We start from the raw sequence: 23,268 nt of genomic DNA, 5'->3' as shown, positions 1-23,268 counted from the left end.
TTGTGCTCAGAAGGACCCACAGCTCACAAGACGTGCCTCCCTCAGAGCTGCCAACTCCAGGCTCCACAGAAAAGAAAACACACTCTGCGGCAAGGATGCCCGCCCCACCCCCGTGGGGCCGCGCTCCCCGCTCGCCAACCCGGGGCCCTGGCTCAGGAAAGTCCTGAGACCGAAGGTTTTCCTGCCAAATTTCAGTCTAAGATGTAAAAACGCAAAGACCCGCAGCAGTGTAAGTGAGAATGAGGTGCCCAGAGGCATCGGCGTGGGAGGAAGTTCTGAAAGGGTGCTGCAACCACCAGCCTGGGGGACGCACCGGGGGCCCCGCCCAGGGGTCCTGCTCACCCCACCAGGCTCACTCCCTGCGGCCTGAGGCCGGAGACAGGACCCAGGACCGGGTCACCTGGGGCCAGAAGCAGCAGCTGCCGCGGAAGACCACAGCCCCCAGGACGGGGTACGCATGACCCCCAGCTGGGGCGGGGCAGCAGGTCCCCCTCCCACCCTCCCCACAATGTTCCCGCCGACACACATGCAGGCGTCCACGCCCTCATCTCGTCACCCGCATCCCTCCATCTGCCCGCGCAGGGGTCCAGGCACCTTGTGGGGTCTGACAGCGTCACAGGGCCCAGGAGCAGGAAGGGGCTTGCCAGAGAGGGTCCCAAAGGTGCCGGAGTCAGCCAGGGCAGGACAGAGCCACCACGCTGGCCCCTTCACAGGTGGTGCCTATGGCTGAAGCCTGTCCGAGGGCTGCGCCGGAGGCCCCCGCTGCTTCTGGACGTGAGAGCAAGGGACGCCTCACTCCCGCACTCTCCGTCCTCCCAGGTCAGCCCCCACTGCAGGGGCTTGAGTCACCCCAGTGACACTAGCCTGGTGGCCACACGCCGACTCACGCTCACCCGGTCGCCGGCCCGGTGTCCCGGGGGAGCGGCGTGGGGGCGAGGAGGCCGGGCGGGAGGGGCAGCGCTGGTGCCTGGGTCTGGTCAGCTCGGTATGGCGTCCCTTTGCGCTCCTGCCAGGTTTGAGGGCCGAGCTGGACCAAGCCTGGCCTCTCTCACCCAGTGTTCTGTGCCCTCGAGTGCCCTGAGCCCCAACTCCCTGAGTGTCGCCCCTGCCCGTGGCCCCACGCTCTGTGGGATCAAGGCCGTGTGTCCATGTTTCCGTGACTAGAGGAAACATGTTTCCTGAAAATGGCTTTGTGAGGCTCTAGAGGCCGTGACCCGTTACGGAATTCTTCCCACACCCCCGTGCTTCTGCAGCTGCGAAATTTCCCTTCCTCTGATGCTCTGAGGGTCCGGGCACCCACTCCTCCTGTGAGGGGCATGTGAGGCACCCCCCGCCCACCAGCACCCAGCCTCTGAGGACACACCAGGCCTCACTGCGTGGCAGGGTGCTCCTGGCCTGGGCATGCCAGTGCTGGACGCAGCTCTGGGCAGTCCTAGGGGCCAGGCCTGTGCCTGGCCCACATGTCAGCTGGGAGGGGGCAATCTGGGGAGACACCCTGGAGTCTCAGTGGGGTACCTGAGCCCCAAGCCTGCTGCTGACCCTTCCAGGGCTGGGGTGCCCTGTCTCTGGGGCACAGAACCATAGCAGGTCAGCTCCACCATCAGGTGGGGCAGGTCCCGGGCTCCGGGTCTGCACAGCCTCCATGGAGCCCGGACGGGCCTCGCTGTCTGCTGCTCAGGACAGTGCCCGAGCTGCCCAGTGTAGCCTGAGTCCTGCACTGCGAGCGCTGTTGTGGCCACCCGGCGTGTTCCTGTCTGACAAATAATGCTGTCAGGGAGCGTGTTCGGGGTTCCTCAGGTCTGGCAGGCTCTTCTGAAGTAATTTTCCAAATGAAGATTATGGTGATTAAAATACACTTGGAAAGACGAGGAGAGATTACCCACCCCATCCCACATGCAGCCTCACAGGGACTCCTGCTGCCTCGGGAATCTGCCAGCCCTCGTCCTGTGGCTTCACCCACCCTGCGCTGACCCTGAGCACGCCGGACTTGCAGCCACTCTCCCTGTTGGGCTCCTGGGAGGCAGCTGTGTGTGCCTGTCCTGAGCCTCAGGCCCCACCCAGTGCCGAGGTCCTGGGCTGTGGGCACGGCCAGCCCTGTGTTCCATGATTCCAGCAGGCAGAGCAGTGACCACTAGCAACACGTGGCCCGCCTCCCCTGGGAACAGCATCACGCTAACTCCCATTGCTGTAGTCAGTGCTCACTCGCTGGGGCAGCTCCTGTGGGACCCCCGGTGCTGAGAGAAAACGTCCCCACTCCCAGAAGAGGTGGGAACTGCCTGTTGTCCAGCCCCTGGGCCCATGGGAGCTGCTGGCCGGCCAGTGACCAAGGGCAGGGATGTCACTGGGATCCTGGGGCTGTCCTTCAGCAGCAGCGTGTCCCATGTGAGATCAAATTTCTGACATGTTCTCAGACATGAGCTGGGAGCCGGTAGCACAGCAGGCCACCAGACAGGAGAAGTCCTGAGTTGCTCACCACTGTGTCCAGAGAAAAAAACTGAGAATTAAATGAGGCTGGGAAAGGAAACCCTTAGAGAGAATGTCCTGGAAGGGGCCAAGGGCCGATGTGTCATTTGCACATGTCCAGCAGGTTCACGTGTATCCTGAGTGGCTGGGGGACGTGGTCCCCGCCGGTCGCTGCTGCAGCAGACCTCAGAGCTGGCTCAGGGCATGCGCTCCACTGTCACCCTTGGGGGGACCCCTGCCCCACAACCACGGGCTGGCTGGCTGCCTCCTTGGCCCCACTGCCCACGTCCTCCCGCCCTGGGCATGCCTCCTGTGATGGGGGTGCCATGGAGGTGGGGACCTGGGACCCCAGGCGGCTGAGAAGCTGAGGGCTCCTAAAGTTTCTCCAAACCAGGCTGGGCACAGCCTGCCAGCCGGGTGGGCTCTGGGGCAGCAGGGACCCCACCCTGCTCCCTCGTCCAAGCTGAGCTCAGGTAACACCCCACCTCGTGGGCCAAGCTGACCTCAGGACACTCAGACTTTTCACTTTGCATTGTCAGGGAGGGAGGGATGGGCAGGGTCCCTGTCCCCTGAGTCAGCGGACAGGGTGGAGGCTGTAGTTCCCTCCCTGAGCTGCTGGTGACCCCTCCCTGGAGAGATGCGTGAAGGGGGTGAGCCGGGCGCTTAGAAACTTCTGTCGCAGTCAGTCAGGGAATTGTGCTTCTGTTGGATCTTGTAAGAAAGAAACAAGCTGTGTTTCATATCTTCTAGAATTTCATTTTCTAGTCATTCTTTCCTTTACTGCATTTATACCTGTGACCGGTTGGAAGTTTTAGTGCCAAGCCCTTCAGCGTGGGAAGCGTGGGGCCCCCACCAGCAGGTCCTGAGCCTCGTCCCGGCCCGGTCGGTGGACTTGAGCACAGACAGAGACACAGGGCTGTGAGTGTCTGCACTGGGTATCAGGACGCCCACCAGAGAGCATTTTACTGCACCCTAGTCGTGTCCCCCAAAACTGAGGAGGCAAAGGGAGTGGTGCTGACGGGTGGAGGTGTGTCCACTGCCAGTCCACACGTGCACGCGGGAGGTGCCACAGCTCCTGTGCTGACCCTCGATGCCCTGGGAACACATGTATGTGGTTCTCCGTCCGGAGCGCCTCCCTTAGCCACAAGGAACCACCGCACTTGAAAAGTGTGCATGGCAGACACATGAGGGCACGTGCACCGTGAGCCGCAGCCCACGGGGTGGAGCAGGCGGGCACTCCAGCGACGGGCGAGTCTGGGACTGTGTGGCGTGTTCTTGGCATCAGTCATACTTTGTGACTTTCCTGCAAGTGTGGGGTTCTTTCCAAACTGCAAGTTGAGATGAAGGACTGAACAGTGGAGCCCAAGCAGAGGTGGGGGCGGACGGCCCAGAGCCCAGGTGGGCGTGCCAGTGCGTCCCCGTCGCGGGGGAGCGCGCGGTTTCCAAGCCGCAGAGCTGGCAGCTGTGCCTGGGAGCTCGTTGGCTGTGGTGGCCGCCCCTGCCCCGGGGCCTCTCCGGGCTTTGGACCCTGACTCACAGCTGGCAGGAGGGATTTGGAGCTTGAGGCCTGGTGGGACGCCCGCCGAGGGCAGCGCCAAGCGGCTCCGGCACGAGGACTGCGGACTCTTCCTTTACAGGCAGACCCCTGGGACCTGGGGGTCCTGAGGAGGTGCGCCCCACCCTCCTCCTGTCACATGCACCCTGGCTCTGTGGCTCCCTGGGCTTGAACCAGGGACCTGGATTTACCACCGAAGAATTCTAGGAATTTCCTCTTAGTCTGGAAAGAAGACTCGTTCAAAACCTCCTTCACAGCCCACTGCGGGGCGTGAAAGGATCTTTATGCTCCTGGGGCCACCACGTGAACAGGCCTGCGGAAGGGCCCACTCCACTGGGGTCGGTCGGTTCCAGGCAGGGGAAGCCTGGTGGGGGGCCACTCCCCCAGGACGGCCCAGCACCAGGCAGCAGTGGGGGCTGCAGAGCCCAGACCTGGCTCCTTCGGGCCAGCACCTCTCCTGAGCTCAGAGCCTCCTCTGTCTTCTGTCTGTCCTGCAGGCTTTCTGGATTATTCTATAAAACTCCTCATGGGGCTGGCGGAGGGCTGGCCCCTGGCTCTCAGCAGTTCACTTGTGTGCTGGGAAACGGTTCTAGTTGGAACCCTTCCTTTCACTTTTGAAAAACACATCCAGCAACTGTAAATTAATACCCAACTCGACACTATTCATCCATGGAAATTTTATGGCTAAAAACGAGCTTTCTGCCAGATGGTCTCAGCCTTGTCTCTTAGAGACTGCCAATGCCTACAGAAGGCCCGGCATCCTCCAGAGCCTGGAGGCCCTGTCCTCTCCTCCTGCAAAGTGTCCCCAGTGCCCTTGACGACCTTGGGCAAGGCGGGCAGCAGCTGGGAAACACTGGGCAGAGTGCTGGCCGCCCACGAGGTCCTGGCGCTCGGGGCCTGCAACGCCCCAGACCCGGGGAGTGAAGATGTTTTCATCTAAGAGGGGCCAGAAAATTTCCTTATGTTAAAAATGGAAGCCGGAACCTAAGACTGGTTTTGTCCAGGGGAGTGGGCAGCAGGCGGGGGCCAGATGGACACAAGGATTCTTGGAAGATGGCCTTCTGGGTAGATCTGACTTTAGAATCACATTAGTATGTCGTGCAATTATAAACAGAACCACACTGCAAGTAACCCTAAAAAATGGAGAATTTGAGAAGGGGGAGTGTCCACTGGAGAGTCCCTGGTGGGCACCGTGTGCCTGCTTCAAGGTGGCCTCCAGTGCTTCGTAGGGGGCAGTTTCTCCAACACAGCCAGTGTTTCCCACCGTGGGGGAGACTGCCAATCCCCAGGCCTGTGGTGCTGCCCACCCTGCAGCCCTCGCCTTGTCCTCCAGCCCCGTCTCACCTCTCCTGGGGTCTTCCTGGGCCTCCTCCCCCAGCCCAGCCCCATGTCAGGACTCTGGGAACCCTCTGGGCCCCTTACGTCTCCCTGTCCCCAGCTGAGTGCCTCTCTCTGGGCCATCTGCCTGTCCAGCACCCTCTGGCTCCCCAGGGGGTATCCTCAGGGTCTGTTCCCTCCCTGGCTTTCCTGGGTCACGGGCTTCAGGGTGTGCAAGACTTGCTGGGGTCTCAATCCAACACCCCTGCCCTGCTGAGCCTCCATGCCCTTTCGCAGCCCCGTCCCCGTGGCGCCCATTGCAGGCACTGAGGATGGTGTGCCTGTGGTGCTGGCCATCAGGCTGCTGATGTGGGTATGAGGACACCACGTGCCTGCAGAGCATGGGCCACTGAGGGCAACCACGCCCCCCCGGCCCAGAAGAGCCACGGGAGGAGCTCACGACCCAGCAGGTCGTGATTTTTTTTTTTTTACTAAAGTCACAGATGATCTGACCCACCAGGCCAGACTTCTGAGAGATAGGACACAGCTGGAGGGTGAGTGAGGCCACCCTAGGTCGGTGGCCGAGGACGCGCCTGCGGGGCTGGCGGGAGGGGACACAGCTCCTACTCGCTCTGTCCCGGAGTCGGAACAAACAGGCATCATCTTGTAATTAAAGGAAAACGAAGAACAAAGTAAAAACCAGGAGAGCAGCTCCAGCACCCAGTACTGACGTAGCACCCATGACGTGTCGTCCCAGAAGGGATTTAAATGACACAAGAGACAGAATGTGGTGACACGCACATCCCAACAGGACACGCTGTAGCACGCAGGCGTGGTGCTGCGCCCCCAGAGCTGGCGCTCCTGGCGCTCGGCACAGACCGGGTAGGGCAGGCTGTGCCACAGGCAACCGTTTGAGGCCCTGCTCCGCGGTCCCCATTCGTGCAGGGCGCTCGGGTGCAGCCACGTCGTCCTCGTCTTCAGGGCTTCCTCCAGTCCCTCCTGCTACAGCGGCTGCACGCGCCGGGTGCAGCGCCCTCTGGCGCCCAGGACGGAGCAGCGCAGAGTCGAGCTGAGCTGAGGACGCGGTCCCTGTCCCCACAGCGGGCCTGAGGCAAAGATGCTCTGCCCTCTGGCTCGCTCATGGCAGCAGCGCTGTTGGCAGCAGAGCCGGGACACAGACGTGGACCAGTCCGAACCAGCCTCACCTCATCTCCTGAGCCGCCACTCGGGACCCAGGATCCCCTCCCCTGGCCGGCCCCTCCAAGAACCCCCGAGGCCCACATGGCGGCGGTGAGTCTCCTGTGCCCCACGTTCACTTTAGCCTCAGAGATCTTTCCCTCAACACTCAGACTTTCCTTACACATCACCAGCAGGAGTGTTCACACTTCTCAGCACTTGTGGGGCGATTTTACGTGAGACACACTCTTGTCCACAGAAGGCCCTGCTCGGACGCCCTCCTGTGTCCCTGCAGGGCATCCGGCTCTGACTCATGACTGCACGCTGGCTGCAAGAAAGGGAAGGCCCAGGCGGAGAACTGGTGGTCAGCATGGTCACTGGGCTATGGCTGTCAGGACACCCACCACTGTGTCCTCCTAAATCATGGTGGCTGCACTTAATTTCCACTTGGCAGACGAGACACCGAGGCCCCAACACTGCCAAGAGTGTCCATCAGGCCCCTGTGGGTGCAGCTCCCACCCCAGCCACCGGGCCAGACGAGAGCAGCACACGCTGGGGCCCGGACCCTGCAGGGGCCAGGAGCACTGTGACCCGCTCACTCGACCCCGGACGGCCCTCCCCCCTGCTGCTGGGCCTGGGCCCCCGACGCCCGACACCCCACTTGTCAGTGTCTGGGCTGAGCCTGGACGTCCGCACGTGCACTGGTGAGGAGTCTGGGCTGGTGTGACGTCGTTTTTGCTACAGGGCTTGCACCAACATTTGGATATTTTATTTAATTTTGTCTTTCCAATGGAGATAATTGAAATAATTGACATGCTGATGCCAGTGGTCAGCTGACCCCAAGGGGTAGGTGGATGAGGGTTGACCGACACTCATATGTGAAAAGCAACAAAGAACAGGAAATGCTGAAAACATGAGCATGAGGCGGGGGATGAAGAGTAAGGGTTTAGAACCGTGGGCCAGGCTGACACCCAGGCCCCAGCCCAGAGCCAGGCTCCGCCTGCAGGGAGCACCGCCTCCCCCGACGCCTGTGGCCGTGTCGTCCGCTCGAGAGTCCTCTCTGCGGGCATGCTCACCTACCTTCCCACGTCCCACACACAGAAACACCGCACTGTTCAGGGTTTTATAACACGTGGGCATTTCCTGACATGGGACGCTGGTCATCTCGCACAGGGCTCCCTCCTGCCCCTGCCCCACACAGAAACGCCAGCCCACGTGGAGGCGCACGGCCTGCCCAGCCTCAGGCTTCCCAAGTGCAGAAGGGGTGGCACCTGCTTCCTGCCTGTTACACACCTTGGCAGTGGGCCTGACCCAGGTGGGAGGATCCAGAAGTTTCTGGACAAGTTTCAGGTAACCGCACCATAAAGGACTAAAATTAACCCGATAAGCCTGTTTTCCAGCTGGCGCTGTCCCGACAGTGGGGTGAGGAGGGAGCACACTGCCCGTGGGGAGGTCACCCATGAGCCCACGTCTGGAGACAGACTGCTGCTGAACAGGAGCCAAGTCGCGACCAGACGCAGCCAGCAGGGAGGCCACAGGTGGTGCCCGTCCCACCCCAGCGCTGGCATCTGAAGGCCGAGATGTTTATCCACTGCGCGAGGGACTTGCCAGCACTGTGACGTGACTGAGGGCACGCGGGGCCTCTCACTCCCGCACCTGAACCCTGAGGCCGGCAGACCCTGCAGGAGGTGTCCAGAGCATGACCCACGTGGGATTCACTGCGGACACCACCGGTTCCAAACCACCGAGACGCTCAGAACACGATTCTTAAGAACGTTCCAAGTTCCAGTCTCGTGTCTGCTCTTACCACACAGACATTCTCACACGTGCATTTCAGGGAAAAGCGTTTACTTTTCAAAGCAGCACTTGCTTAAATGCTGCCTCTGCAGCAGGCCCGCGATGCTGATGGGGGGCCTGGGTGCCACCCCTCTCCCCGCTCCGCTGGCCGGTGGGGGCGCTGGGCTCCCGGTCCACCCCTCACAGGGGAGCCGCAGCGCTGGGATCCTGTGATGAATTCAGTAACACAGTAACTAAGCCTCAACGGCTTTCTAGCATTCAAGGCCACGTGCAGACTCAAGACATGTTCCGAGAAGGAGAGACCAGCCACGTGGCGAGCTTGGGGCTGCTGGGCCTGCGGGAGCAGCTGCACATGTAGCGCACTAGCAGGCCACCTCACAGGAGGCCCTTTCTGGGCTGAGGTGACCGTGCCAGGGCCCCCAAGAAAGGCTGCCCTTTACCAGGCTCAGAGCCTGCAGTCGGCGGACCCCCCCCCCCCCCCCCCCGCTGGACTCCCTCTGTGCTGACGCAGAAAAAGTCTGGTTACAAACAAGAGGGCACCGAGCTGGAGGTGGGCGGGCCTGGCTCCCTGGGGGTCACAGGGCACTGGGTGGAGGGCCCAGCTCCCTGTGGTGTGGGGTGGGGTGGAGGGCAGCCTGTGGTCAGGTAGGTGAGTAGGGACGGCATCGTGAACCGAGGGGCAATGGGCATGCAATCTGGAGGCCAGGGCTGGACTGTGCCAGACGGCAAAATGTGGACTTGTCGCTGTGGGACCTTGGGTGAGGAGGGGTGAGAGGGGAGGGTCTGCCTTTTAGAGAGGCCACCGGACCTTCCATCTTAAGAACGAGCCCTGAGGGGCAGCCAGCGAGCGCTTGGATGTGCAGCAGAGAAGGCGGCCGCACATCCAGGACAAGCTTGGCCGAGGGAGGTGCCGGCACGCCGCTCGGGCTGGGAGACGCACCCCACTTGCTTCTGTAAACAGAGCGGTGGGGACATAGCCAGGCCCCCCGGATGCAGGGCCCACAGGGAACTCACCACCCCCGGGCCAGTCTTGGGGTGACCGGCTGTGCAGCCACACGCAGTGCTCCTGGGTTTTAGCAACAGGGCTCCCACTAAATTACATTCTAGCTTCAAACACACGAAGTAGCCGGCGAGGCGGGTGGCCCCTCACGCTCCCACTTCACCCACCTGGGAGCCTGGGGTTCGCTGGAGCGACGTGGCGTCAGGCTGAGGTGCTGAGGGTGGTGGGCCACGCTGCCTGCCGGGGTGGAGGTGTGTGTGAGCACAGGGCTGCTTCCTCCTCACCCCCTTCAGCGTTCCGGCCAAGCACCAGCCCTGGTCCTGCCAAGTCTCAGGACCCACCGCCAGGGCTCCATCAGGGAGGAGGGGCAGCCCTGGTGTGGACCCTCCCACTGATTTTGGCTCCAGTGACTCTGAGAACCCGGGAGGGAAGCCCTTCAGTTCTGCTGGGAGGAAGGGGGCAGGACAGCGGGGCTGACACGGGCCCCAGGACGACTTGTGTCCTCTCCACCCAAACCGTGAGATTTTCACACGGCCCCAGTCTCTGTTGAAACCTTCTGAGCGAATAAGAAGCCTCTTTTAAAGATATAAATGGTCCCTGGTACGTGTCAGTCCCACCAAAGGCAAATGCGGAAAGACTGCCCCTTCCTGATACCCAAATTCCTCTGCATCTGACAGGTGAGCTCCGATGGTTCGAGAAAGCCAGGGGAGGACGGGAAGACAGCACTAAGGTCAGGCTCCTGTGTCCTTTCCTGTTACCCTGCGCATAACCGAAGGATCAGAGAGGGGGAGCACCTTGCCCGAGGCTGCACAGCACTAAGAGGCCAGTAGGGGCCTCATCTCTGCCCCTGGGCTGTGCAGGCCAGGAGGACTGCCCACTGCAGGTGCCCCCTGGAGGACCACAGCAGCGGGCTGGGGAATAGAACCCCCCTCAGCACTGCGTTAACTGTGCTGTTTTCTGTGTTTTCCGAGGGTGTGACGTCTAGGGGCCGTGCTAACCCTGGGGAGACTGCCCCTCCCGGGGCTGGCTGACTCCCACAGGCGGCAGAGGCCAGCAGGTGAGCGGAGCGTGCCCGTGACCCCTCCTCTTGTCTGCCTGCCACACTCTGCCCTGATCAGCCCAGGTGGACATCAGACAAACGAGGCCGTGCCTATGCCAGGACTGCCAGCCCCAAACCCGGCTGGCCTGCACCCACCGCCCTGCCCATTCCTTCCCCCAAAACCACGGCGGAGGCTCTTGCCTCCGTGGCCCCCTTGGCCCCTTGGCCTCCTGAGTGGCCCTGCCTCCTGCTTCCAGGGACTGTGATTGTAAAAACTTCCTCCCCTGTGGCACTGTCTCGTCTGTTGGCCTCATCAGACCTGGTGGCACAGTTCCGGGCGCAGCTGGACATGAGTGACATCAAGGCCCTTCTGTCCAGAGACGACGTGCCCAGCGCCGCGCTGCTCAGCAGGGCGGCTTCTTACCCACCCACCGGGCACGGTCCCTTGTGGACACAGCCGTTACAGCACGGACAAGGACACCGAGGGCCAGGAGGTCAGTGACTCACGAGGTTGTGTGGGCAGTGCTCTGACCCCAGAACAGGGGTCCTTCAGTCCTGCCTGCGGACCCTAGGCCGCGGCAGGCCTCTGTCCTGAGGGTGGTGACTCAGCGTGCTGCTGGAGGGAGGCGCGATGCCAGGGGCCCGAGGAGGCCATCCTCAGGGCTGGGCTGCAGCCCGACTAGAAGAAGTGACCAGATGAAGCTCCACCAGCAACAGGACAGTCCGAGTTAGGTTGCTTCTGCTCAGGAAAGCAAGCTGCTCTCTGCTCCTTGGAAAGATTTCCATTTGAAAATCAAAACGGAAAACGTGTTGACACTTAAAGATGAGTTTCACTGTCAGGAGCATGGGGACACCGGGGGCCGGTGATGTCGTGTGGATGGGACACTGAGTGCCGACGGTGGTGGGGGGCGCGAGGGGCCGTGGAAGGGTCAGCACGGCTCGCAGGACAGATGGGCCAGGGAGCGAGACGCTGCGCCCATGGCTCCTCCACTCGCCTGCAAATGTTTGTGGAGAAGGGACCTCCAGCCATGATGGAGCCGAAACCAGGGAACCCTCTAGAGGGCTGAGCCCGGTGGGAAGGGGCCAGGGAGGAGGAGGCACGGCCAGGGCTGCAGCCCCTCATCCCCGAGACGAAGGACAAGGCTGGAGGACTCGCACTTGCCGGCTTCGAGAAGGTCCCCAAAGCCACAGGGAGCAGGGACAGGCGGACTTCCAGGCAGCAGGAGAACACTCATGGCACCAGAGGAAGGCGGCTTGCGGCCAACCCCTTGTCAGAAACGCAGGAAGCCAGAGGCGGTGACGTGACTGCAAGTGCTCATCGCAGCCAAACAAGGGTTCACGTCCAGTGACACACCCTCCAAACGAAGACGAAGGCGTTCAAATGTGCACAAAACTGGGAGATTTCGCCACCAGCTGACCTGCGCTACGATAAACCAGGCCTTTGGTTTAACCGGAAGCAGCCGCCAACAGCACCGGCCCCAGGGAGGTGACAAGTGCGGGGGTCTGCGCACTTCGGTGCCCTCTGCGAGCTTAGTCTCTTCACAGGAAGCGCTTCCAACACCGCCTGGCTGGGGTCCCAGCATGCGTGATGACACGGGAGTGAAGCTCACAAAGTCACTGGCTTCCCCAGAGACCAGGGAGCGCTGGCCGCAGGGGGTGCCGGGCCTGGTCCCCAAGGGGATGGCCGGGGACAGCGCAGCCTGCACACCAGTGCAGGACCAGTGTCCCAGCTCCGCCCCCGCTGCACTTGGAGCCGGAGTCCAAGGTCAAGGGGCCGGGAGCCCCACAGGTGCGTCTCCTGCATGAGGATCAGTCCCATCCGGTCAGCCACCACCCTTACCCCCAGACACCGCCTCCAAGTGCAGTCACAATTTTGTGGGGACACAACTCAATCCACAGCAAATGGTGCACTAGAGATACTGAATGCAAAGCGGGCAGTTAAGGAGATTTAGACAAACCAAACATCCCACACTGGACACAAAACACACAGCAAAGTGGGAGACAAACCCAAACCTACCAACAACTACACTGACTATCGAGGGACCGAACACTCCCATCAAAAGGCAGAGGTTACAAGCAGGATCTGACCACGTACTGTCCACCTGAGGCACATGCTGGCTCCAAGGACAGACAGGTGACAGCGAAGGTTGAGAAGAAAGACACCCCGAGCAAACTGTACCTAAGCTGAAACTGAATGAAGAAAAGTCCACTTTCAAAGTAATTAACTCCTCAGGTACAAATTTACCAAGAAAATGTAAGACCAGCACCTCGAAAACTACAGGGTTCCTCAGAAACCAAGGTGAACGAGGGACCCAGTCGGCAGGCGCGTCACGTCCTCGGACTGAAGGCGCGACTCTCCCCTGGCGCAAGCGCAGGTTCCGTGACACTCCCCCCGGAACCCGAGCAGGGCTTCAGGCAGAATCCGACAAACGGACCTTCAGATTTTCACAGAGACGCGGAGGCTTAGACCAGCCAAGGTTACTCTGGGAAGTAAGTACAAAGCACCTGATTTCAAACCTCACCGTGAAGCACCAGTAACAGTGACGACGTGACACTTACGGCAGAAAGGGTGGGACACACTAACCAACAGGACCGACCTCGACTGTCAGCACCACTCGACTAATTCAGTCCTGCTGGCTGGAGGGATGGAATCCCGACCTAGCACAGCCGTGTTTATAATTTCCCACCGTCTTCTCCTTGATCCCTCGTGATATTCCTCCAGACCACGCTGTCCTCAGTCATGCCGCCTCCTCTCCAACCCACGCCCGTTGACCTCTGCTCCGCCAGCAGACATCCCCACCAGTTCCTGGTACTGAGGGAAAATGTTCACTATTTCAGCGTCATGACACGGGCTGTGGGCTTTTGGTGGACACCCTTCATCAGACTAGGACATGTCCTTCTATCACGTGTTTGAGAGGTTCTACCGTCAACGACTAGAATTTTGCCAGATTTTTTTCTTTTCTTCCTTTCTTAATGGAGGTGCTGGGAATTGAACCCAGGACCTTGGGCATGCCGAGCACACGCTCTACCACGGAGCTCTACCCTCCCCTCCTCAAGTTCTTTTCCTGGTGAAAAGATTTTTTAGGTCCTTTATTCTACTAATTTAACTGATTTTCAGATGTCAAATAACCTTGAATTCTTGAGCTGAGCCCCCTGGTGACAGTGTAAAATCCTCTTTACATGCTGCTACACTGACTGCCTCGTGTGTGTTACGGGCCCTGCGCCACGCTCACGGGGAATACCGCTCAGCTCTCCCGGAACGCCTGGCTGTGCTGTGGAAACACCGCTGGCCTCACGGACCGAGCCGGGAAGCGTCTGATCCCACTTCCTGGAAAAGTCTCTGCAGGACTGGTGCTAGTTCTTCGCATTTCATAGTTTGCCCACAAAGACATCGAGAAACAGGCTTTTCTTCGTGGGAACGTTGAGAAGTTACAACTCAGCTTCTTCACCTGATGGAGCTCCTCCAAGATTAAGTACTTCCTCTGAGGTAGTTCCGACCGTTTCTGTCTTTTCAGGAATTTGCCCGTTTCACGTAAGCCATCTACTCTGCGGGCGGAGTTGCTCGTAACGTTCCCTACGACCCTGGAGCAGCTGCAGGCTGTGCAGCGACGTCCCTCTGTCGCCCGAGTCCCGCCATGTGTCCTCTCTCCTGGGCAGCCCAGGCACTGCAGTCCCGCTGGCTTCCTCTACTGCTTCTGTTTCTCTTCTGCAGACACCGTCTCGCAGCTTCTCCGGGTGGGAGCTTAGACGACTGTTTCCAGGCCTCCCTCCCAACGTCCGCATGAAAAGCTCCACATCCCCTCCCCGCGTCACCCCACCAGCACCCTACAAACTTTGACCCGAGGTGTCTGCTTTCATGCAGTTCAAGACGTTTTCTGTTGCTACTTGCGATTTCTCTTTTGGTCCGTAAGCTGGTCGTAACTGTGCTGTTTCACTTCCAAACATCCATTTTACTCTCATTTTCCTTGTTGCTGGTTTACAATTTTAATCCCACTGTGGTCCCAAACGCACTCCGCATGAGACTCCTCTCAGGCGCCCCCAGCACAGGGCCTGCCCTGGAGCGTGCCCACCTGCACGTGGGAGGCCACTCTGCTGCTGGCGGATGTCAGGCTTGCCGGTGCGCAGCCTCCCGTCTCCTTGCTTGTCTGGTTGTTCCTTCAATCACTGACAGCGGGCTACTGAAGTGTTCAAACTATAAAGCGTTGAATTAATTATTTCTCTTTTTAATTGTCAGTTTTGGCCTCAAGTATCTGGGGGCTTTCTTGCCTTGGGCTTCCGACCAATGACGGACATGAAACGCCTGGAATCGTGAATCACAGAAAGAGGACCTTTCCTGTAGTATGGGCGTCACCCACACCCGAGCATAAGAGGGTCTTGTGAGGCCAGACACTAGGAGGGGGGACAGCATGTCCCCCAGACCCGGGTCCCAACGTGAAACCCAACTACCTGGAAACTCTAAGGCCACGCACGCGGCAGGGACAGCGGGCACTGAGGGCATCTCGCCCGGCCCCACGAGGCCCCCGGCAGAGTGAGTACATGCAGGAGGAAGGCCACCTCAGACACTGGGGACAAGCCACAAGGGAGTGGGCAGGACTGAGGACGAGGGTCAGGAACCCTCACCCATGTGTGGGAGGTGCTCAACCCACCGGCACAAGCCCCTAGTACCGTGAATGTGGGACCTGGTGACGGCACTCAGTGACGGGGGTGGGGGGGGGAGGACGAAAGGAAAAGGCCCTAGACTGCAGGGGTGGATGGTGGGCAGTGGACAGGGAGATGAAGACGCAGGCCTGCCCAGGTGAGGAGCCAAGGCTAGAAGCACAGCACCCACGGTGGGGGAGGGGGCGGGCGGGGGGGGGGCCTGTGGCAGGAGCTCCAGCACAGGAAGTCAGCCCACCCAGGTGTAATGGCGGGAGGGTGGCACCAACAGGCCATAGACAGACCTGCACAGAAACCTACACAAGAGGAAGTTACCATAACCCCAGCTCCAACAAGAAGGAAGATGAATCCAAGGAGGGAGATGCAAGCAGCCACTCAGGAAAGCGAACAGAAGAGCTGAGGGCTGAGAACCCCAAATGTGAACATTTCCACGACAACCTGGCCTGGCTGTCTGGTGAGGGGGGGCGGGAGGTGGGAACAGGGCTTGAGCCGCAGAGCCTGGTGCCTGGGGGGTGGTGGGCAGAGACATCAGGGGAAGGGGCACCCACCAGCCACTCTGGCGATTTCCAAACCGGGTGCTGGGATTCCTGCTCACAGGGAGGACTTGGGCTCTGAGGGTGGCGTGCATCGAGCCGTCAGGTAGGGCCCATGTGGTCCCCACGAACCCAAACCTGGACTTCACTGCAGGAGGCCCCCCACTGGGCTCTGACGCCCTCCAGTGCATGTGGACAGAGGTCAAGTGGCATCACCCCACTTACCCATGCGTCCGTCTCGAGGTGGACTGATCACGGAGATCCTTGCGGGGCCGGCCGTGGCCTCGGGCTACGGCGTGAAAAAGAGAACAGCGTCCCAGAGCTGTCACTTGTGTGCAAAGTCCCCTCGTCTTCCTGGACACAGCTCGAGTCCCGCCTGCCTGGGAGCCGCTGTCTGGCCCGGACATGGCCGGGAGGGCAGGACTGCTTTGCTCCCCAGCCCGGAGGGCCCGTGTGGGGAGGGGAGAGGACTCCCCTGGGGCTTTGACGGATCCCAGAAGGAAAAAGCAGTGAGTTCTCGGCTGACACCAGGAGTTCTGAAACCCTCAGGTCGCCCTGACGCCACGGGGCACCGGGCTCGCTCCTCGCCAAGCCCTCAGCCCGGACCCTTCTCTCCCTGGGAGTTGGGCCGGGGGGGCCGGGGGGCACAGCTACTGACTGCCTATTCCCACAGCCCATCCTGGCCCGCTCCTGTGGCCCCAGGTGGGCCACTGCCCCACCCAACCTGTGCCCCTGCTCGGGTCTCAGGCCACCCTCCGAGTCTGTGCCCCCGCACAACGGTGCTGAGCCCCCTTGTCAAGGGGCCTCCCCCCAGCTCCCCGACTCCTGTTCCAGCACACCCTCTGCCCTGACCCCGGCCCTGCCCGCTGGCAAGACTCCACGCTCGAAGGGACCAGCTTCTTCAGGGCAGATGCCTTGCAAATGGACTGCAGCCCCCAGCAGGCCAGTGCCCACCCCCCAGATCCCCTCTCTGGAGATAACCAACCACCCCGCCTGCCCCTGGTGTGGCTCCATCGTGGCCCAGTGCGAGTGGAGCCCGATCTCACAGCCCCTCCAGCTGCTGGTCTGTTCCCCGCTGCTTTCAGAGCCTGCTCGGCACCTCCTGGGCCCCCAGTGCCCCTCAGCTTCGTGGTCCACCATGACCTCCACCCCTGCCCGTTCTGCCCAGCTGGCCACATGTCCAGTTCAGGCCAGCTCTGACCAGCCGATCCACGCTGAAACTCCAACAGAGAAGAGTCATCATCACACAGTGAGGATGAAAATCACGTTGGATTAGAATCCAGCAAATTGTCTCTTCTTACCCAGGCTTCTGATAAGGAAGAGCTTTACTCCTTGGGTCAGTTCTCGCTCGAGTCCTCTTTTGGGGGGAGAAGCCAGGAACAGGCGAGACAGAAGGGATTTAAAGGTACACGTGCCCAAAGAGGTGGCTGCACACAGAAGTGGGCCCGTCTGGGGCAGGGCACTGGCGTGGCTGTGCAGGACCAGCAGATGAGACACTGTGGTGGCAGCCTCAGTCCACGAAGGCGTGACTCCTTCCCCTTCCGGCCTCTCTAGACGGTGGTGGAGTCCTGACTTGCTATTCAAATCATTTCACTGCATTCTGGTCCTATAGCTGCAATTTCCAGTGTGACACCCAGGCACATGCCCTCACTTAGCCAGTCAGTCTTCGACCTCTGAAATGAGGCCACGTGTGGCCTGAGGATCATGGTCCAGTTTCTGGGGGCCAAGGTGGGCAGGCAGGGACTCGTGAACTGGAAGGAGGGCTTCTTCAAGAGCTGCCACGGCCTGCAGTGGGGGGCAGACACCCAGCCCAGGGCAGGGAGGAGGCACACTCACAGACCCCTCCCGGCAGGACGTCTGGGAGCGTGGCCGACATGGTGGGATGGGAGGTGTGGGGAGGCGGCCAGCTGGGCTCAGCATCCCCACCGTCTCGCCCTGGAATCCAGGCTCCTCCACAACCCGCTTTCAGACAGTTCCCTGGAAATAAGCAGTTTCTCACCAACCAGCCGACACGCTGGCATCCACCTTACAGGGCTGCCAGGGCACCCGGTTCTCGTTTCTAAGGTGCTTACAGCAGTGGCAGGCTGGCTCCGGGCAGAGCTCAGTCCAGTGGCCAGCAGTGAGAGGAAGGCACTACGAGGCACTGGTGGCCACAAGGCCGCACCTTGAGCCCCTGTCCCCGTCCCCTCCGGCTGTCAGGTCCCAGCCTTGAGCTGAATGGGAGCTGGCTGGAGCTGGCGATGATGCTTCAGTCCTGGCCATGTTCCCTTGAGGACTTGTGAACTTGAGAGCCGCACCTCTCTGCCTGGGCTGACGGCATCAGCCGGGTTCTGCTACCTCTCTCTGGCCACATGTGCAGACATGGCAGCCACTCTCCCCACGCCAGCTGGGCAGGGGCACACACGCTTGCCAGGACCCAGCCTGTGCCCCACGTCCCACGGCGCCCACCCCCTGGCCCAGTATGCAATGAAGACACCGTTCATGATGGTCATCAGGGCTGAGAAACCTGAAAACTCCAAGCAGGCAGGGGACAAGTACACAGAGGCGGGCAGGTGTACTTACTTTTCTCCTTGGGGAGGGGGTGAGGTCGACTTCCATGGACTCCACCCTGCTAGAGAGTGAGAGGTCGTTAGGGGCCTGGGGCTGGCGACCAGGACGCGATGCAGAGGCACACACCAGCCTGTAGGCCGCTCTCCTTCCTCTTCGCTATTGGCTCAGTGTCACAGTGCCACCTACATGGGGCCTGAGGTCTGAGAGACAGGCCGCACACCCTCCCACAGAGCATGGAGCCCTCCTCCTCCGGCCCCGGCCTCCCCTCCTTGCCACCACTCCTCCAGGAAGGCCCCTCCTCTGGCCACCAGCACCTGCTCCTGCCAGACCTCCCAGGAGCAGGAGTATCGCCTCCCACCCACACCTACTGCGCGGCCCCCACATTCACACAGGCTTGATCAACGTTAGTTCCTTAAAAGAGTCAGGCCAGGGGCTGACAGGACACACGGCTGGACACCAGCAAGAGAGAGGTGGGCGGGGAGAGGACCTCGTCCAGTTCCTTCCTGAGCTTGCTGACACAGGGCTGCTGGAAAGAGCTGGGGGGTGGAGGCAAGCCAGCAGGGTCTCCGCAACCCCCACACCTCCTGCACTCCAAGTGGACTTAGCTCCAATCTTCCAAGAGAAAGACCCAGCCAGGGTGGGCCAGGTCCTCCACGGTGCCACTAGCCCAGCCCACCACTCTCGACCTGCCTCCTCAGAGTTGGATTCACTTCTAACCACCTCCTCCCCTAGCTGGCCCAGCCAGGGTCACACAACCGCCCTCAACCTCTCACACGGCCAGGACCAGTGCTGTGACTGGCTGGCCTGGGCCGCACACCTGACTGTGGGACCTGTGGCTGAGCAGAGGGAGGGGAACGTGGCTGAGCCCTACGCCAAATACTGCTAAGCACCTGGGGCTAGAGGGCGGAGGGCTGGGGATGTAGGGGGCCACAGGGAGGACTGGGCCGCTGACAGATGTGGTCCAGGACGCCCCACACACCTCTGAGAGGCCGAGGAGTCAGGTGGCAGGAACAGAGGCCCGCTGGGCTTTGCAGTGGGAGCTGTGAGGAGAACCCAGTGTTGGCGACCTGGTGCCACTCGGCACCGGCCTCTCCACCCTCGCTTCTGGACGTCACTTTACTTACTCGAAACCGGAGTTTTTATTGTGCCAAAAGCTGTTTGTTGGGCCAATCTCATGCTAGACAGACAAAGAAAAGGCATTAATTAAGCCACACACGTCTACCACCAGTAAGCAGTTCCTCCTGATCTGAAATAAAGACTGCAACAGCCAACGCTCTTACTGGTGCTGCCCTTGCCCCTGCCCCATTTACCTATACACACATGGCGCCACCCCTCGGGGCCCCTGAGGACAAGCGCTGGGCCTGGCGGCTCCCCTGGCCTACGACAGCGCTGACACCACAGCTGGTGCTCAGTGAAGCCTGGGGGGAGGGCGGTGCCTGGCTCCCAAAGGGTACTCGCTCTGCTTCCAAACCTCTTGGGGGACAAACCCTGTGCCACACTGGGCACGTAGGGAGGGTGAGTGTCTGACTGACCCACACTGAGCGGTAACAAAGCCACACCATGCGGTGCTGGGGTGGGGCAGAAACAGCAGGTGTGGCTCGGGGCAAGCGGAGGCGCGGGTCCTCCCTGGAGGAAGACACAGGCCACATGGAGCACAGGGCGGGCCCAGCACAGAAAGGCTCATCTGGAGCCTGAGGGACCTGGGCAGGAAAGAACCTGCCTGTGAGACTCCGTAGGAAAGGCGGAGACGCAGGCCTGGACAGCAAGAACTGCAGGGGCAAAAGGAAGACACGGTTGCAGCTCGGAGTCCCACGAACGAGCCACGTCTCCTGCTCTGGAAGCTGGTGCTGGGGTCAGGCAGCGTTCCGGAACAAGGTAAGCTGCGTCATCTTTAAAGTCTGGGCAGTCACGCTTATCCCAGGGCTTTCACATGCAGCCCAAAGGTGAGTCCCAGGGAGCAGAAGCATTCCCCACAGCAGTCGGGGAGGAGAGAACGTGGAGACAGCGCCCACCAGGGCAGGTCGACATGGCCTGCAAAGGGGCCGACACCTGCTGGAGCGCTCGGGGTCTATTCCAGGGGTGTTCCTCCTGAGAGAGAAGGGCCAAATTCCTAGCATCCCCTAACCCAGGACGCCCCTGAGGAAGAGAAGCTGAACCAGCACAGAGGCCGTAAAGCAAAGCAAAGAGTTGGGGACTCACCCACGGGCGGCTCAGCCGGTCTGGAGGCAAGAAAGCACAGAGGGGCCCCAGGGGGTTGGGCCAGAGCTGGAGGAAGGGGGAGTAAGAACCGGGCTGAGATGAAGTGGGTTCAGGCACAGTGCACTGCTTGCGGGGAGGACTTCCCAGCACTTTCCCCGCCGGACCGGCCTCTCCCTTTTACACATTTGGGCGTGACCAGGAGACAGGGCCCTGATGTCTCCAGGCACCGGCTGATCAGTCCTTCTGTGTACCTTCCCCGATGCGGGGACCCTGGAGCGGGATACGCAGTAGCCAGGAGTAGAGAGCAGAGGTATTCAGAGAAGGCAGGCACTTCCCAGGTACGTTCACCCCGGAGAGCCAGGGTCACTCCTGTCCATCAGACCGAGTTCCAGAGCCCGCTGAGAGTGGCCCGGCCCCGGCAAGATGCAGGGGAAGTCCTGAACACCAGGGAAGGCAGAGGGAGAAGGAGGAAGCCTGCCACAGAGATCTGGCCACCTGAACGGAGCTTCCCATCAAGCCAGGGGGAGACCCCCATAGGGAGGGCTGAGAGGAGAGAAAGGGAGATGTGCCCGCAGGGCTCCCCTACTCTGGGGCCCCCGTACGGGGCACCAAATATTGGGGAACAAGGAGAACTGGTATCACGGATGGTAAAAGGTTTTACCAAAGATAGAGAATGAAAATAGAAAAGGACTTTATTAGGGCTTACTGCCACAGGCAACAGTGGGCCACAGAGAGGTGCCCCTTTGAGCCCTGAGGGCTGGGTGTCGGGTCTTGTGTCAGGCCAGGTCACAAGGTGGCTGACCGGCTTGTGCACATGGCTCTGGTTGGCTGCAGCTGAGTTGAGAGGTTCAGGGTCTGTGAAGGGTGGTGGGACTTGACTCTGACGAGGTGGACATTCCCTGGGGCTGTTAATTTGTCAGGGGATCACAGGCAGGCGTCTGAGAGCCCAGAAATGGGGGTCGCTGGACCCTGAAGGACCCAGTGGGTTCCAAAGAAACCATCAGGGATGTGCTGGAAATGCGATACAGAGCAGACAAACTGACAAACGGGCCAGGGCAGGACGCACCACTGTAGCTGTGGGACAGAGTGCAGACGCCATGAGGCACCGAGGCCCAAAGGGGCAGGTCCACCAGGGGTAGACACCAGGTACAGACAAAACCACAGCAGGAGACTGGAGAAGGGTAAAGCTAGGAAAAGCAGTGGCTGGGGTTTTCCATAATCAAGAAGGACATGATTCCATAGAAAGAAAGCAAACTGCACAGACCCCGGAAGGACAGACCCACGTGGCCGGCTGGGAGCTCACGGTACGCGCTGTCCCCCGACGGTGTCCAGCCTCACCCAGCACACACGGCCTGGCCGCCCCGGCTTCCACAACCCTCCAATGAAGCGGCAGCCTCTCTGACTGGGGCGAAGGGGCCACAGCCCGGCCTCTGCCCAATGGCCCCGAACACACCTCTGTGGGTAGCACCCGCCATCACCCCAACCCTGATAGCTGGCAGAGGCCCTTCCTCCCCACACGGCCCAGTGAGCGGCCCAGCTCCGACCAGCTCTGTCTCCAGCCTGAGGCCCTTGGTGGCCGTGCTGTGCTCAGTGCAGATGTGACAGGGAGGTGAGCATCCAGGCACCGGGGCGGGGAGGGGGTGTCGTGTCACTGCCGGGGAGACAGCAGCCCTGCAGGGCTCCGGACGCTGCAGCCTGCCGGGTAACACACTGCCCGCCCGCCGACCTGTTGGTATTCACCACGTCAAAACATACTGGCGGAGCACAGCCTGTCTCCTAGGCGGTGCGGCACTGAGCCCCTGGGGCCGAGCACTGTCGCACTCCCCTCGTCCGTCCGTGCAGCAGGGCTGCAGGTGGGACCGGGCCTGGTGGCAGGGCCCCCCCCCCGCTGCAGGAGGGTGGCACCCACTCTCTTCCCGGAACCCCCTATCACCCCAGGAATCACAGGGTGCCCTGGAGGACCCATTCATAATTTCAAATTTTTCCTTTCAGTCTCTTTCCTCCCCTCCAGCTTCCTGCTGCATTTGTGGGATAACAGAGTTTCTCGTAAACAGAGGTGCTCTTTCTCTCGCTCCCTGGGTCACGACCAAGACCTGAGACGGACGTGGATGGACAGACAACCAGTCGGGGTGGCAGGCACCCCACCCGCCACGTGCACCGAGAACTGACCTTTGCAGCTGCTCTAGCTGCAGCGCCGACTTCCTGAGGGACTCCTCCAAGCTGGAAATCTAGACACAATGGAACAACTTCCGGTCACTGCAGAGCCTGCGCCCAGCAGCAGTGGAAAGAACAAGCGGACCCTCAACCCCCTAACCCAGGAGTAGCTGACGTGGGGGTCTCTTCTGCGCTATTCCTGAGGGAGTCTGCACCTGGTGCCCAGAAAGCCAGGGCCAGGAGCCCATCGGGGCAGCAGGGAGCCCCGGCAGGAGGCTCTAATCCGGGGCACAGCTGGAACTCCAGGTTAATGCCATTTCCACGGGAGCTACACGTGCCCTCTGTCGGGTTTAGACATCAAGTGAGGAGAACACTTCCAGGGCAAGCGGTGGGCACTGAGCTTCCTTTCACTTCACGGTCACGCTTGCGAAAAAGCACCAAATGAATCCGGGGTCATGACAGGTCTGTCCCGACATCCCACGGTGACACCGAGCCTATGGCTGGGTCCCCGGGCGGCCGCAAGGCCGAACTCCACAGGGATGATGCCCCAGGTGGAGGGCCAGCAGGACAGGTGCCAGCCCGCTGCCCACAGCGTCCCGAGGCAGGTCAACTGGACTTACCTTTTCTCCATAGAAGGCCAGCAGTCTCCTCCTGTGCTTTTCCTGAAATTCTGAAACCTGAGAAGACAGCACGTCACTGCCGACACTGGCACGTGATGGCAGCCACAGAGGTCAGGGGGCTTCTGTGCAAGCCACGGCACCTCTCCAGACACGTGCCCCAGCCCACCCCAGGGCAGGTGCCCAAGGGGCCCCGGGAGGTGCATGGCTAC

The 23,268-nt window shown here is 61.0% G+C and overlaps 1 protein-coding gene across 13 annotated transcripts in view; it reads right to left on the bottom strand.

Moving 5' to 3' along the window:
- Positions 1 to 8,342: 8,342 nt before the first annotated feature.
- Positions 8,343 to 23,268, bottom strand: part of RNF212 (ring finger protein 212) — an 18,836-nt gene continuing 3,910 nt past the window's right edge. For 4 of the 13 annotated variants that reach the window (XM_074352157.1, XM_074352189.1, XM_045519622.2 and 1 more), the window contains exons 4-11: positions 23,060 to 23,116; positions 22,455 to 22,513; positions 19,211 to 19,263; positions 19,066 to 19,126; positions 18,099 to 18,147; positions 15,762 to 15,825; positions 9,476 to 9,545; positions 8,343 to 8,515 (exon numbers count right to left, since the gene is read on the bottom strand). In XM_074352157.1, coding sequence (XP_074208258.1) covers positions 8,359 to 8,515; positions 9,476 to 9,545; positions 15,762 to 15,825; positions 18,099 to 18,147; positions 19,066 to 19,126; positions 19,211 to 19,263; positions 22,455 to 22,513; positions 23,060 to 23,116 — 570 coding nt within the window. In that variant the 3' untranslated portion in view covers positions 8,343 to 8,358. The other 9 variants (XR_012502029.1, XM_074352141.1, XM_074352134.1 and 6 more) reach the window with 9 other exon arrangements.

Source organism: Camelus bactrianus, chromosome 2 (assembly GCF_048773025.1).
Source record: "Camelus bactrianus isolate YW-2024 breed Bactrian camel chromosome 2, ASM4877302v1, whole genome shotgun sequence".
NCBI classification, from domain to species: domain Eukaryota; kingdom Metazoa; phylum Chordata; class Mammalia; order Artiodactyla; family Camelidae; genus Camelus; species Camelus bactrianus.
This window is presented reverse-complemented; position numbering and strand designations above follow the sequence as displayed.